Source organism: Eptatretus burgeri, chromosome 11 (assembly GCF_056783735.1).
Source record: "Eptatretus burgeri isolate ZD-2024b chromosome 11, Ebu_testis_v1, whole genome shotgun sequence".
In the NCBI taxonomy this organism is placed as follows: Eukaryota; Metazoa; Chordata; class Myxini; order Myxiniformes; family Myxinidae; genus Eptatretus; species Eptatretus burgeri.
Window position 1 is genome coordinate 93,807,063 of NC_140971.1, and position 16,037 is coordinate 93,823,099.

General features: G+C 45.0%; 1 protein-coding gene across 1 annotated transcript in view; it reads left to right on the top strand.

Annotated features, from left to right (window-relative positions):
* Positions 1–16,037, top strand: part of LOC147017678 (FH1/FH2 domain-containing protein 3-like) — a 257,701-nt gene that overhangs the window by 108,015 nt on the left and 133,649 nt on the right. Inside the window, exon 3 of the mRNA XM_085847448.1 lies at positions 1,172–1,236. Coding sequence (XP_085703574.1) covers positions 1,172–1,236 — 65 coding nt within the window. The remainder of the gene's footprint in view (positions 1–1,171; positions 1,237–16,037) is intronic.

Consider the following 16,037-nt stretch of genomic DNA (forward strand, 5'->3'; position numbering starts at 1 on the left):
GGAGTCGGATGGGATGTCGTCGAGGGGGATGTGATGTGGTAGAGTAGGATGGGATGTCGTAGAGGGGAATGGGATGGGATGTGATGTGGTCGAGTGGGTATAAGAGATCATGGTTTTGGATTGGAGATGATCTGAGATGGTGAAGACCTGGAGAGAAGAATGAGATTGAAGAGAATGTGGAAGTTGGTTCCACAGGTGGGGAAAAAAAAGAGGAACGGATGAGTGGAGGTGCAGACCAGTGACCCTGGAGAATCACTACTTTGCACTCATTTCATCATTTCCTAAACATCCCAAAATCACAGCCATTTTGTCATCCATCATCCTCGTTCCCCATTCACGTTGCCATTTGTTCGATCTCTTTTTTATAAAAATTTTGATCTATTTTCAAGCATTCACCTTTCCTGGTCCACTACGGCATAATACATCAGCGATGCTTGAGTCGATGATGTCGATGTCGTCGTATCGCCATGTATTCTTGACCTTTTTTTCTTGTTCCTTTTTTGTGACTGTTCTTTCTTCTCATTCTGTCTTTGAGTCTTATTTAATAAGAACCCTTTTTATCCGACAAGGTGGTGCAGCGCACTCACTCTTTGCTTTGTGCTGTCAATTGAAAGTGGTTTTAAGCTAGCGGACCCGTCCACGAGCATTATTCCTGGTGGATAGTAAAAATTTAATGATTTCTTTCGATAAAGGATCGGCGAGTCAGTGACCTCGCTAAATCCCTTCCCTGACTCATTCTGAAAAGTCTAACCCCAAAGTTGGGTCTCGAACACCCTATCGCCTACTATACACGCACCATTGACCTGAGACATGTTAGGGATAAGTTACAACAACTCACTTTCAATATCCTAAAATTTGCTAGTTTTATGTTTACAGAAGTACACATAATTTATTAAATCTACTCCCATTTGATCCATCTTTTGATATTTTATTCACACTTGATTACATTGAATTATAAACAACTTGATGAACTATGTGATTGGTGTTTGACAATACACAAGATTTTTGTTTTGTTTTGTTAGACTGTTAGTTATCGAAAGGGAGTAAAATATCTGAGGTTGCTTTGCTCCAATGGTGCTGCGAGAAAAATATTAATGAATTGTTGTGCTGATCTTCACCTGGGAATGACCTGCTGGTAATTTTTCTTCTCCTGCTGTTGTGTGCCGTGCAGGCGCAGCAAGAAGCACACCATTATCCTCCGCACCCAGCTCTCCGTTCGTGTCAACGCCTGCATCGGTATGTGATGGTACAGGTCAAGGTTCATCAGATGTTCAATGTAAGGTGTTACTGCGATGAAAGATGGTTTTGGAACAGCCTCCCCAGTCGTGTGTTTCCAATTTCTATCAAGTTGCAACAATTCAAGTGATGAATCAATCGTCTGTACATCTCATTTAGTCCTTTCATTTTCACATCTTCTCTGTTTGCCTTTCCACCCAGGGGCCTCTTCTTGGATATGGGCTCGACCTTTCCCCTTTGGTGTTAATAAAACAAAAAGGGGTCATGAAAAGGTTTCCACATGGTGGCTATCAGGTTTAAGTGAGGTTATTCATCCCTGAGTGTCACCCGAAAGGAACCCCAAGAGTACAGTATATCATCTTTTTTTTCTAAATATCCTTTATTTTTGTGCAATTTTAAGAGACATCGTCAGAGTTGAACACCCAAAAGTATTTTATAACCATGCAATCATACATGATCATCAGACACTTTTGAAAAATGATCCCAAGGAAGAAAATTGCTTCCATCTTTACGTTCGACGGGCCATATGACACGTGATGACGAGAACCGATGAAGTCAATAATCTCCTCCCATGGAGATGGTCTGCTTGTGGTGTGGAAAGCCTGTTGGTGTTTGTCTTCATTTTCCTTTTGTGTCAATGTAATGCTTCATGTTTTTGGTAGTACGGGCAGGAAAAGGTGATTTCATGTCAAGGAAAACAGTCACGGTGCCTTTACCAGTTCAAGGTTATGTTTGGAATGTAGGATTTGCTGAAGATTACTGATAACATTACTCCATTGATTTGATTCTTAGTTTGACATTTGGAGTGGTGAACCAATGATTCATTGCCTGTGGCAATGTGAGGAAGGAATTCCTCATTTTTTTGGAATTTTGATGCTCCACAAGAAAGGCTCAATTAAGGATTGACACATCCAAACTGCAAGAGCAAAAAAGAGAATTTGACATTGAGCTGGAAAAAAAAACAACAGATTCCAACAGCTAGAAGAAAAAACAGATGTTGGCGAATGTTTACAATATTTCATGGACGTGTTTGTGTGTGTGTTTTTTTTGTTGTTGTTGCGCTACTCCTACAGTTCTGGCCCGATTACATCCATATTTGCTGCATATGATCAGCATCGCCCCAATTAGTGCATCGGGGTGATTTTGTCTTTGCCAGTGGTCTTGGGGGTGTGGGTGCGGGGTGGGGGGCCACTTCTTTATATAAATGTGTGTCATGTGGCGCCACTCCTGGTGGGAGAGGGTATTGCAATTCCCATCCATTACAGTACAGTTTTCCTGTCGCCACGTTTTCCGGTGCAGTGAGGTGTTTTGAAATATGCTGCGAGAGGAATTTTGGACAGGTATTTTGAATTACATGTTTGAACTAGATGGTATTCATAGAATACATGACCCACACAGTGCCAGACCACGTGACCGATAATGTCATCTTTATGAAACCATATTTCTCATGGGTAGTTGATCAATTTGTTAAATTTTGCATTGATCGGTTAAGTGGTTTCTCCTCTGAAGATTTTCAAAGATTTTCCGTTCGATCAAATATGGCTGCCAGACCACGTGACACATGCTGGCCATTTTTATGAAAGTCCTGTTCAAATTTCAAGTCAATCGGTTGAAAATTGAGCATTTCAGAAATTCCGGCCTACATAGATATTGAACTAGATATTGACCCAAATGAAATTCCTAAGTTTTGTGAAAGCCTACCCGGTACCATTTTCGCTGAGAGGGAAGGTATATCAGGAGTTGGATCGGTTGCTAAAGGCTGGGATCATAGAACCTGTACAATTTTTCTCGTTGGGGAGCTCCGATCGTCCCGGTTATTAAAGGAGATGGCTCGGTTCGGATTATGCGGAGACTACAAGGTTACGGTCAATCTGGCAGCCCGCTCATACACGTACTCCATTCCGCGCATTGATGAGTTGTTCACAAAACTTTCTGGGGGGGAAAACTCTTCACAAAGCTAGACTTGAGCCACGCTTACCAGCAGTTGGTTTTGTCGAAAACTTCACGCGAATTTGTCACAATAAACACACATCGGGGATTGCTCAGATACACAGGCTTACAATTTGGCGTGTCACCGGTGGCATCTGTGTTCCAACGCACAATGGAAAATTTGCTGGTGGGGATTCCAGGAGTCGTGGTCTGCCTTGATGATTTGTTAGTTACGGGAGATTCCGTTGGCGGCCATCATTGCAACCTTAAGAGCGTCTTGAAGAAGTTGCAAGATGCGGGATTGGGATTACAACGATATAAATGTGTTTTCCTCACGGTTGAAGTCTCATACCTCGGCCACAAGTTAACCCTGAACAGGGTACAGCCGACATATGAGAAGGTCAGGGCGATCACCGAGGCACCTGCACCAAAGAATGTAAAAGAACTGAAGTCCTTCTTCAGGCTACTGAACTACTATGGCAATTTTTTTTTGCCAGATTTAGCATCTGCACTTGAGCCTCGACATTGCCTACGACTGAAGGAGGTGTGGTGGCAATGGAAGAAGGATCAACAAGGAGCATTCCAAAAAGCAAAGTACTTGCTGAAATCCACACAAGTCATTACGATGATCGCAAGAAAGTCGTGGTGTCATGTAACGCCAGTTCATCTGGTGTAGGAGCAGTGCTGGAGCACATAATGCCAGATGGGACAGAGAGACCGGTCGGGTATGCTTCGCGCACGTTGAATAATGGAGAGCGCAGATACTCGCAGGTTGATAAGGAAGGCCTTGCAGTAATTTTTGGAGTTAAGAAATTCCACATCCAGCTGCATGGCCATGACTCAAATAAATGCAGACCACAAGCCCTTGCTTAGGTTATTTAATGAAAAGCGGGCTATTCCAACAATGGCATACCTCGAGTTCAGCGTTGGGCATTAACCCTCGCAGCCCATGATTATCATATCGTATACAAACCTGGCATGGCCAATGCCAATGCCTGCACGCTGAGCCATCTTCCACGTGTACTGACTGGACCGGATGCTCCAATTCAGGGAGAAGTGACTCTCTTAATGGACACGATGAAGAGTTCACCGATCACCCCCATGCATGTACGGCTAATGACAGGCAGAGACCCTGTGCTTTCACGCGTTCGTGAGAACATCGGGAGTTGGCCAGGCACGTTGCCACAGGAAGAGGTCAAACCATTCGCTAGTCATAAACAGGAACTGAGTGTTCACGTAGGTTATGTGCAATGGGGAGCACGGGTTGGTACTGCCACCCCAATACTGACGTCAGGTGGTTGACATGTTGCACGAGGGCCACCCAGGTATTGTAAGGATGAAGGTTTTGGCACGAAGCTACATGTGGGTGGCCACAAATGGATATTGATTTGGAGCAAAGCGTTAAAGGATGTCATGAATGTCAGGCATTCCAGAAACTTCCTTCCGAAGCACCACTGCATCCTTGGGAGTACCCTAGTCAACCATGGTCACGCATACATGTTGACCATGCGGGTCCAGTCGAAGGGAAGATGCTATCATTTTGGTCGATGCATACTCAAAGTGGATTGAAGTATATGTCACTTCAAAAATGACGAGTGAAGTCACGATTGATAAATTGCTAGAAGCATTTACTGCACTCGGCATACCTCAAACTCTTGTGTCAGACAATGGGCTTTGTTTCACGAGCGAAGAATTTGCAAAGTTCCTGAAAATGAACGGAGTTCGACACGTCAGGAGTGCTCCATACCATCCAGAGACAAACGGGTGAGCAAAACGTGCGGTGCAAACTGTGAAATCGGCACTGCGTAAAATGAGTGGTCCCTTGCACACTCGCGTGTCGCGATTTCTCTTGAGTTATCGCACAACTCCGCAGTCCACAACGACACAAACACCGGCAGAGATGCTCATGAACAGGAAACTCCTTACACGTGTAAACACGGTTGTACCCAACATCAACACCACGGTCGAGCATAAACAGCTGTCACAAAAATTAGCTCATGATTCCTGGACAATTCAGCAGTTTGAAATTGGATAATACGTTTCAAGTCAAAATTACAGCTCGGGCGACAAGTGGGTACCTGGTTACATTGTCAAGCGAACGGGTCCTGTTTCATATACTGTGGAGGTGTGCAGCAGATGTGGAAGCGACATGCCGACCAGATCAGACACCGAGCTTCGACGTTGTCATCGAAAGTCATCAGCGATGTTGATTTTTCAGCAGAAGTGGTGGAAGCTCCTGAACATCAGGGAAGTGGCACACAGGTACCTGAGGAGAGCAACGTTGCAGTGGATGACATTGACAGCCCCAAGGTCGACATTGTTCCGGAGCCCGTCAGGAGACGTTACCCACAACGAGATCGAAAACCAAAACAACCAGATTGCTATGGCTGTGAAAACAATTAGAGACCAAACACGCAATGTACAAAGACTGAAGTATTCATTGCTCTCGTTGACATATTCTTTCTACATGAGGATGTAAGCCATGGGCATTTCTGGAGAATTTACGATTCCAATTGTTCTGGGGTGGTAGGGGGGGGGTGTTTAAAAGGGTATTAATTGTCTGAGCAGGAGGATGTGTGATGTCCTGCTATTTTGCATCTGCACATGCGTGGACGAGGTTTGTTGTGCAATGGTCGGATTAAAAGCTTGTTGGACAATGGCGACATTCTCGTAACTCGTGTTTCTCTTTGCCTCTTGACATACGTTTTGGTTCTGGGAGAACTGGACACCCGGGTCACACAAAATGTCGCACATATTCTTGTAGGTTTATGTAATCTATGTATTACTAAAACTCTCATCTTGTATGTATGTATGTATGTATGTATGTATGTATGTATGTATGTATGTTCCCAAAATACAGCTAAAACTGTACACGATTGCGCAAAAATTTTACAGTCACCTTACTTACCATACTCCTGCAGTGTGTAGTATCAACTTTCATTCAAATCGGGCAACGAAAAAAATTATTAAAAAATTAATTCCCGATTCAGTCAAGTACTCTTCGGGAGTATTTGATCAATGCAAACAACCTCAGCGGTATCGTTCGCTGGAGCTATCTTTTTCTTTATTTTTCTTGAAATGATTTTTTTTTATCAACCGCTGTCACAACGGGAACCCAACGGGTTCACGGGTTGTCTAGTTCATAATAAAAATGAATATATTATAAAGATTAAAAAAAAAATTGGCGCACCCTACACAACACGTACTCCGACTGTACAATACTTGTTATGACTCATGGTGCTCATTATAACACGATGATGTTGTTTTTCTCACACAAGACCTAATATATATCGTAATGATCGACATCGTGTTTTAAAGGATGTATTTTTCATTGAGCCACTGCAGTTTTGCCTGGCTGTTCAGGAAAGCGTTGGAATCGCATGGAAAGGCAGTCGGAGGAAATGAGTTAATGACCTGCCCTTGCATTCATCAGACAACAAAGGTCATGGCTGTTCAGAGCTGATGAGAGTTAGAGCGTATGGAGGAGGGTTGGTGCTGAAGCCTTAGGAATATAACTCCAGTATTTTTTCAAGGCAATGGTTTGTCATTGTCATAGCCAGAGAACGATGAACTATGTACTATAGTCATACAACGTTCTAACGTTGGCGCAAAAATCATCCATTATCACAACAATACATTCCATAAGCATAGCAATCTCTGTATTGTCCTATTGACAAACTGATGTTATGTTGTACCTGCCTGGAAATTGCAGGATAAAGTTATCGAACCCTCCAGGCCACCGGTGGATGATCATGTCGCTGTTGGTGGTAAGATCTCTGACAATTTCGGAATAGCCAATGGCACAGAGGGCGGTGGTGTGTTGAACCTCACATTATTCATCACATTCTTTCTTGCCAGGATACTTGAGCATGTTTCTTTTTACTTGGACAAGAGGATTGATATCCAAACACATCCTGCATGACAGCAGGACGAAAAAAAGCGAAAGGCAAAGTCCTCCACATAAAAGCAGGGAAACTCAATCATCGTTGTGTGAACTTGACTACATTTCCATATCAGAACAAAATTAATTTGAGGATCGAATGAGACATCATCGTGCTTATGCTCGTGTATGTTCGTCGAGAGTCGTGGGTACTTCCCAGAATACCACAAGCTTTTGAAAAAGCTGAAGATGGGAAGTGATGGGTGGAGATCTTCCAGAGTCTTTTCTAAATACGAAGTTCAATATATATATATATATATATATATATATATATATATATATATATATATATATATATATATATATATTTCTTTTTTTTATATACCTTGTCAAGGCTCGTGTGAGAGCTAACGCACAACGCACAGCAAGGGGGTTAGCGGACCTTGAGCGCCCTGTGGAAATGTGGTGGGGACAAATCGTAGAGAGAGCAGGGGGGCGAGGCTGGAGAGGAGACGGTAGAAGACAGAAAGACCACCGACCAGCCTGCGGTGAGAGAGTGAGAGGCCCAAAGACTAAGCCTCATCGCGGGAGATGCCAATGATCCGAAATGCCTTGTTTTCCACAGCGTGAAGCCGAGAAAGGTGCGAGGCAGGAGCACCAGCCCAGAGGCGAGAGCAGTACTCCATCAGGCTGCAGAGGAAAGCTTTGTAAGTGGTCAGGAGCTCAGGTGGGCCGAGGAAGGACTTTGCACAGCGGAGGATTCCCAGTCGGCGACTGGCTTTGGAGGCGAGGTTTGAAATGTGACTTTCCCAGGAAAGGTCATGGCAGATAGTGAGACCCAGAAGCTTGAAAGAAAGGACTTCTTCCAGAGGATTGTTGAGAAAGTGGACGTGGGGTTTTTCGAAAGGGTCCTTGCGGAGTGACATCGTGAGAGTGTGAGATTTGTCCTGATTGAAAGACATGTTCCACGTGTTGGACCAGTTTGTGATTTTATCCAGATCAGCAGTGAGTGAAGAAGCTGCTGCTTGCCGGTCTGAGGGATGACCGATGGAACAGCAGAGGGTGGAGTCATCAGCAAAGAGATATAGAGGATTTTCCAGAGTCGGAGAGATCATTGATGAAAACCAGAAAAAGAACAGGGCCCAGAACGCTACCTTGAGGAACTCCAGCCTGGACAGGAAGGGGGGATGAGAGAAGTCCATTTAGGGCCACACGTTGACTGCGACAGGAGAGGAAGTCTGCGAGCCATGAATGGAGATGGCCTTGGATACCATAGGAAGAGAGTTTGGTGAGCAGGGCATGGTGCCAGACCAGACATCACCAATCAAATGCATACGAGCAAGCATACCGCCTCACTTTCGGTCTTGAAGTGATACACCGATGGACCACTGCTGTCTGTCTGCAACTTGTGCTCGGATTTCTGGGATGTGCTTCGGCAGACACAACATTGCAGTGTCTAACGAGTAGGGGGAACAGCAAGTCGTCTTCTCTGTCCTTGTTCTTGGCCCATTCCCAAGTGACTGAGCCAGACAGGTGATCCATTCTTACCTCTCTCAGTTGGATTTGTGGGGCTTCAATTGCTCTCTTGCTCTAACTCTCAATCTCTCCAACGTTGTCTCCGATCATACGCGAACTTTTCAACCTCAACCTCAACCTCTGCTCTCTCAAATTGGCCTCTGTCCTCACTCGACACTGATCATCCTCTTGTCGCTGCTCGGTACAGATTTTTATGTCTTGCTGCCTCGAGCATGACCAAATTCCAGAACCTCCCAAGTTCCAGGCTAATCGGTGGAATTGTCCATTAGGTCGTTGGTGAGATGGACAATAAGCTGTAATTCATGATCCCCAAGAGAGGATTCATCCCCAATCTAATGGTCTTCACTGATAAAGTGATGACGTGATTCAAAGTTCGCAAATAATATCGTACTTGTTCGTAATAACGTTTTCTTTGAGCACTTTTGTTAATAGATTCCACAAAATAACACGGTCTGCTTAACCATAAATCTGTGGTTCTTCTCTGCAGTTATTCTTATTATTACCTCCACCACCGAAGGTGAAGGACGTGATGTTTTCACCCCTTTCTGTCTGTTTGTCTTTGTTTGTTTGTCTGTGTACAGGATATCTCAAAAAGTTGTGGACAGGTTGGGTGTGTGGACAAGGACGAACTCTTTAGATTTTTGGTGAAGATCCGGATCTTGATCTGGATAGGAGAATTATTTAATTTTTAAAGCGATTCTTCACCATCGAGAGACGGGGCCAAAAACGACGTAGTACCAGATAGCACGATATTTCAAAAATGTATTGGGCCCGATATGTTCTCATGGATCAGGCATTGCGCGGAGGAGGTATCCGGTCTACCGAGTGCCCTTCTAGTTAGTGTTAGTTAATCACAAGAACTTTGGAGATTATGCATGCAATTGACGTGATAATTGCAGGTATGATTTTAATAGAGGAAAATGCAGTCATGGAATGTGGTGGAAAGGGTGAAGGGGTGTGTGTGTGTGGAGTTTAGATAGAGAAGTGGGCAAAATGCCATCAGTAGCGATCAGAGAGAGAGTGGTGAAAGAATTAAAGGCCCATTCAGAGCTGACGGCCTTGAGAAAATGGGATGAGTGCCCATTGTAGGTCCTGCCAAGAACAATTGAGCAATGTATAATGACAAATATATAGTTAAAGGTTACATGGGGAATATACCTTCTTGCAGTCCATGGAATGCATCTTGATTTTCCCACACTTGTGCACCAACAGAAATACCTAGAATTGTCTTGTATCTCCTTTTTTTGTGGCACAACCAATACGTACATTTGTAACCCTCAACTACCTTGGCACTCGGTTGAATCTATTGAAACGACATTCTTACCACCGATATGTAGTCACTGCTTCTTCGATTTTTCAACAATCAGAATATCTTTTGATTTGATGTCTGAGTGTTCAAAGGAGAAGTCGGAGTTTTAACGGAAATGTAAAAATTCTATGCGGGGTCCGATTCTTTCATGTACCGTGCTCGACACAGAGAGTCAGTACCGTGCTCGACACAGAGAGTCAGTACCGTGCTCGACACAGAGAGTCAGTACCGTGCTCGACACAGAGAGTCAGTACCGTGCTCGACACAGAGAGTCAGTACCGTGCTCGACACAGAGAGTCAGTACCGTGCTCGACACAGAGAGTCAGTACCGTGCTCGACACAGAGAGTCAGTACCGTGCTCGACACAGAGAGTCAGTACCGTGCTCGACACAGAGAGTCAGTACCGTGCTCGACACAGAGAGTCAGTACCGTGCTCGACACAGAGAGTCAGTACCGTGCTCGACACAGAGAGTCAGTACCGTGCTCGACACAGAGAGTTAGTACTGTGCTCGACACAGAGAGTCAGTACCGTGCTCGACACAGAGAGTCAGTACCGTGCTCGACACAGAGAGTCAGTACCGTGCTCGACACAGAGAGTCAGTACCGTGCTCGACACAGAGAGTCAGTACCGTGCTCGACACAGAGAGTCAGTACCGTGCTCGACACAGAGAGTTAGTACTGTGCTCGACACAGAGAGTCAGTACTGTGCTCGACACAGAGAGTCAGTACCGTGCTCGACACAGAGAGTCAGTACCGTGCTCGACACAGAGAGTCAGTACCGTGCTCGACACAGAGAGTCAGTACCGTGCTCGACACAGAGAGTCAGTACCGTGCTCGACACAGAGAGTCAGTACCGTGCTCGACACAGAGAGTCAGTACCGTGCTCGACACAGAGAGTCAGTACCGTGCTCGACACAGAGAGTCAGTACCGTGCTCGACACAGAGAGTCAGTACCGTGCTCGACACAGAGAGTTAGTACTGTGCTCGACACAGAGAGTCAGTACTGTGCTCGACACAGAGAGTCAGTACCGTGCTCGACACAGAGAGTCAGTACTGTGCTCGACACAGAGAGTCAGTACCGTGCTCGACACAGAGAGTCAGTACCGTGCTCGACACAGAGAGTCAGTACCGTGCTCGACACAGAGAGTTAGTACTGTGCTCGACACAGAGAGTCAGTACTGTGCTCGACACAGAGAGTCAGTACCGTGCTCGACACAGAGAGTCAGTACTGTGCTCGACACAGAGAGTCAGTACCGTGCTCGACACAGAGAGTTAGTACCGTGCTCGACACAGAGAGTCAGTTCTGCCATAAGCAGTTTCTTGGATATTTTGAATGTGCCCACAGGACGTCCCTGACTCCTTCGTGTGTGTCCCCAGTTATTGTCTCCTCCAACGTTGATAGGCCTGAGCCCCGTCCAATCGGCACAGTTTCAGTTTACATCAATAACTCAATAACTCAATAACTATTTCTCACCGCTCTTGGACTGCTCTTACACCTTCCAATCCCCAGGAGTACCTCTGGCTGAGACTTCCCCTCCGCTCATACCTCTTGTTCATCAATGTGTTGTACCGGCACTCGAACGATGATGACGCCCTCTCTCTCTCTCTCTCTCTCTCTCTCTCTCTCTCTCTCTCTCTCTCTCTCTCTCTCTCTCTCTCTCTCTCTCTCTCTCTCTCTCTCTCTCTCTCTCTCTCTGTCTCTGTCTCTGTCTCTGTCTCTGTCTCTGTCTCTGTCTCTGTCTCTGTCTCTGTCTCTGTCTCTGTCTCTGTCTCTGTCTCTGTCTCTGTCTCTGTCTCTGTCTCTGTCTCTGTCTCTGTCTCTGTCTCTGTCTGTCTGTCTGTCCAAACTTTTAACCACTCATTCCAACTCTCTCTTCCTCATATGTGGTGATTTCAATTGTCACCATGCAACTCAGCTAAGTGTCGGTACCTCTCCCACGAGCCGGCACTTCGGCAAAGGACTTCTGTGACTCCCTGCCTCTGGCAACCAAGTTGATAATCATATATCAGTCACCTTAACTGAGCTCTGCCTGTCACTCTAAAATGGTCGTTATATTTACCTTCACCACCAAAGGTGGGCGGACGTTGTTTTCACCCCTGTCTGTCTGTCTCTTTGTTTGTCTGTGAGCACGATATCTCAAAAAGTTATCGACGGATTATTACAACACTTGGTGGGTAAGTTGGGTGTGTGACAAGGATGAACTGGTGAGCAACAAGTATGTTACAAGATCCGGATACTCGAATTCTTTGAGTGATTCTTCACCATTGAGAGATGGGGCTAAAAGTGATAAATGGCAGGATATCTCAAAAAAGGTTGTGGACGGGTTATGACAAAACTAGGTGGGCGAGTTGGTTAGTGACGACAACAAGCCGATTCGATTTTGGTTCAGGTACGTCGGCAGATCCGAATAATCAGTGTGATACAAAATGTAAACTGTTCAGCCTGGTGGAGGTATGCGCTCTACCGAGTACCGTTGTGGATTGTCATCTAGTTGTCTTTCTTTCTGTTTCACATTTACTGTCCTCTTATCCTTTTTAAAATATGTTTTTTTTATCTTCAAAGCAAATCTAATTGAAACATGACTCTCCAGTGTTTGTATGTTCATCCTTGCAGGTGACCGAGTCATATACTTTGATTGAGCGACGTATGTTGATTTTGACATACCTGTATCAAACGTTGACCTTTTGGAATGTGTGATACGTGTTATTTTTTTTTATCGGTTTCCCCCCTTCTCCTTCGCTCATTTGATTACCCTGCATGTTTTGTTTTTCCTCTTTATGAACCTGTTGTTGGCTTGGTTTGTTGGTTTGCATTTCATTTGTCTCAACCATTATTACAGGCGTTCCAAACATCTCATTGATGATCACAAGACGGGGATATGAAGTCACCTGGCAGGATAGTTTTTGTTGTCGTGCTATAATTAAACATTATGCCTGGTGTTGGCTTAATGGTTCGGGGTGGAGGGCTTGGGATCTGAGGATCCTGAGTTCAAATCCCACTTTTCTGTTGAATTAATACCAGGTGGGGTTGACTCTGCCTGTCATCCTTCTGAGGTCGGCAAAACGAGTGCCAGCTTGCTGGTATCCTCTGTCGGAGTGGTGACCCGTCCAGGATTGTGCCCAACAGCCAAGGAGACTGCTTAGGCAGCACCAACGCTCTGTACAGTGTGGTCCCAATGGATGGATGGATGGATGGATGGAGTAAACATTGGGAGCATTGAGATACCCCTGCAGGAACTATAATTCTTCCATTTTGTATTTTATGGGTGTGAAACTGTCACCTGTGGAAGCAAGCTTGATCCAAAGGTTTCCAGCCCTGTGCTCCACCTTGTAGCACATCCCTTCCACCCCAACGCTAACTTTTGAGATGCGGCGTGCCATCTCCACAGCTAAACCAAACTCAAATGGCCGTGTCACAATCATGCCATTTTCCACAGGCAAATGTTGATCTTGTTTCTTTTGATGATGGATGGATGGATGAGGTTCCTCACGCCGTCTGGCACATACGGTTGCCAAGGCAATTTCATTGACTCGAGGGCACATTCCTGGATTGGTCGCAACTCTGAAAAGGATACTCGATTGGCTCACAATCTTCCTTGTAAGCTCGTGCTCATTTTACCGACCTCAGAAGGATGACAGGCTGAGTCAACCCTTGTGGTGGTATTCTGGCACAGCCGGGGCTTGAACTCAGGACCTCAAGATCCTAAGCCGACCGCCTTTACCATGTAGCCGCCACCGAGCTTCTTGTTCGTTTTGGGGGTCACAATAATTTGCAGTTGTCTGGATGGAGTCACACTGGATGGAAAACATTGAGAACCCCCAGCATTGTATAGCAGATAAGATCTTCAATTAATCATCCACAAATGGTGTGATATAACTCTCGAGAGTGACTGCGTTTTGGGGCTTTTATGGCCTGCATCAATGGCTATTTCTGGCCTGAAAACACATTTTCCTTTCTCCTCCTGTTTCAACCTGCATATCCTCTCGGATACAACAGCTATTGTGATTGCTTGCCTCGCAGTAATATTTACTTCGCCAACTGCGTTCCAACACTGAAAGTTGCCCTAAATATAGGTTGCCAAGCATGCGAGGTATTAGCCATGCCAGCGCTCACGCAAGAGACATTTTTGTGCGAAGCTATTTGTGGGCTTTCATGATCAGGGAGCAATGTGAGCACCAGCCTTCTCCCACTGTTACTTCAGCGGCGTGGATTGCTTTCTGGAATATGGGAGCAACAAGGGTTTCCAATTTTAAAATTTCAACGTTCAAGCTAATGGCTTATCTTGCATCACACGGGACCGATATCCAAAGGTACCACGGCGTAAAACTGAGTTTCAGCGGTGGATGGAGCACGCGTGCGTGTCTGAGACATTTGGTTTCTCGAATCGTAGCAAACAGCATCGCACATTAATCTTCCATTATCGCACCGAGCACTTTCAATTGTAAACATGGCCAATCCGCTGTGTCGTTGTTTACCGAACATTTACATTATCTTTTTCCTTTCTGCAGGATGTTTTCTTGGTGTGTGTTTGTATTTTTTTTTAATTTTTTTATGGAACTTGGATACATCATCTTTTTATGTGTTTGTTTCGTTTGTTTTTTCCTGGTCTATTTGACCTTAAGGATTCATCTGGTTGTATTTTTGGGAAGACGTCGACCCTTTGAACTGAATAGCGTGCGGAATAGCTGTATTCTCTAAGTGTCCCATTTCATTATTACCTCTGCCAACGAAGGTGGACAGAGGTTATGTTTTCACTCCTATCTGTCTGTTTGTTTGTCTGTGACCACGATATCTCAAAAAGTTGTGGACGGATCCGGGTGAACTTTTGTGGACGTGTTGGGTGTGCGACAAGGACGAAGTGATTAGATTTTGGTGAAGATCCGGATCCGGATCTGATATTTAAAAAAAGTCATTCTTCACCATTGAGAGATGGGGTTAAAGACCATCTACGGCATGATATCTCAGGACGGATTTGGATGAAACTTGGTGGACGAGTTGGGTCCGTGACAGCAACAACCCGATTAGATCTTCAGGTTCCGATCCCGATCCAGACTATGGGTGGGCGACAGAACGTAAACTGTTCAGCCTGGTGGAGGTATATGCTCTATCGAGTGCCGTTCAAGCTTACATAATTGAATTAGTGACTATAAAATGTGCAATACATGAGTATATATTGATGAAAGTGCCAGTTATTGTTAACATCTATCTATAATTCCAGCAATCTGTGTGTGTGTGTGTGTGTGTGTGTGTGTGTGCGACCGCTGTTTCTCGACAACCGCCGGTCCGATCTGATTGAAACTTTCCAGGAATATTGCCGGGGACCCGCGGATGTGCCCTTTCAAGGTTTGATATCAATCAGACGAGCGGTTCCCAAGTTACGGCCATTTTATTGCTTTTTTCAGTGTTGGAAAGGTGTATATATTGCAGCTGAAGTGTCGTTCCACCTTATCATGCCATTTTTTTCCCCAAAGATATCTCAGATAACAGCATATTAATAATAATAATAATAATAATAGCACAATAATTGGCAGGAATAAAAAGAATAACGTGATACAATGACCAATGTCTGTCAACCAATAACGACCTATATATTGTCTGTCAACCAATAACGACCTATATATTGTCTGTCAACCAATAATGTCCAATAACGTCTGTCAACCAATGACAGGACACGGTGCTATGACGTCACCAATGACGTCACAAATAATGTTTATTTATTAAAAAAAATTTGCAGAATTGTCGTCACAATTCTTCTTCTTCGTTTGCTATGACGTCACAATCGACGCTGGGGACCCGCGTATGTGCCTTTTCAAGGTTTGATATCGTTTTTCATCAGTTTCAGCTGTTTCCCAAGCATTTGCCAAGGTTTGAAAGCTGTTTTTTTCCCAAGGTTTGAATTAATTGTTCAAATTATTAATTAATCCCAAGGTTTGAATTTTCCCAAGGGAAACAGCTGTTTCCCAAGGGCGAGAGAGAGAGAGAGAGAGAGAGAGAGAGAGAGAGAGAGAGAGAGAGAGAGAGAGAGAGAGAGAGAGAGAGGTGAGAGAGGAGGGGGAGAGAGGAGGGGGAGGGAGGGAGAGGGGGAGAGAGACGAGGGGTGAGAGAGGGGGGAGAGAGGAGGGGGGAGGGAGAGGGGGAGAGAGGAG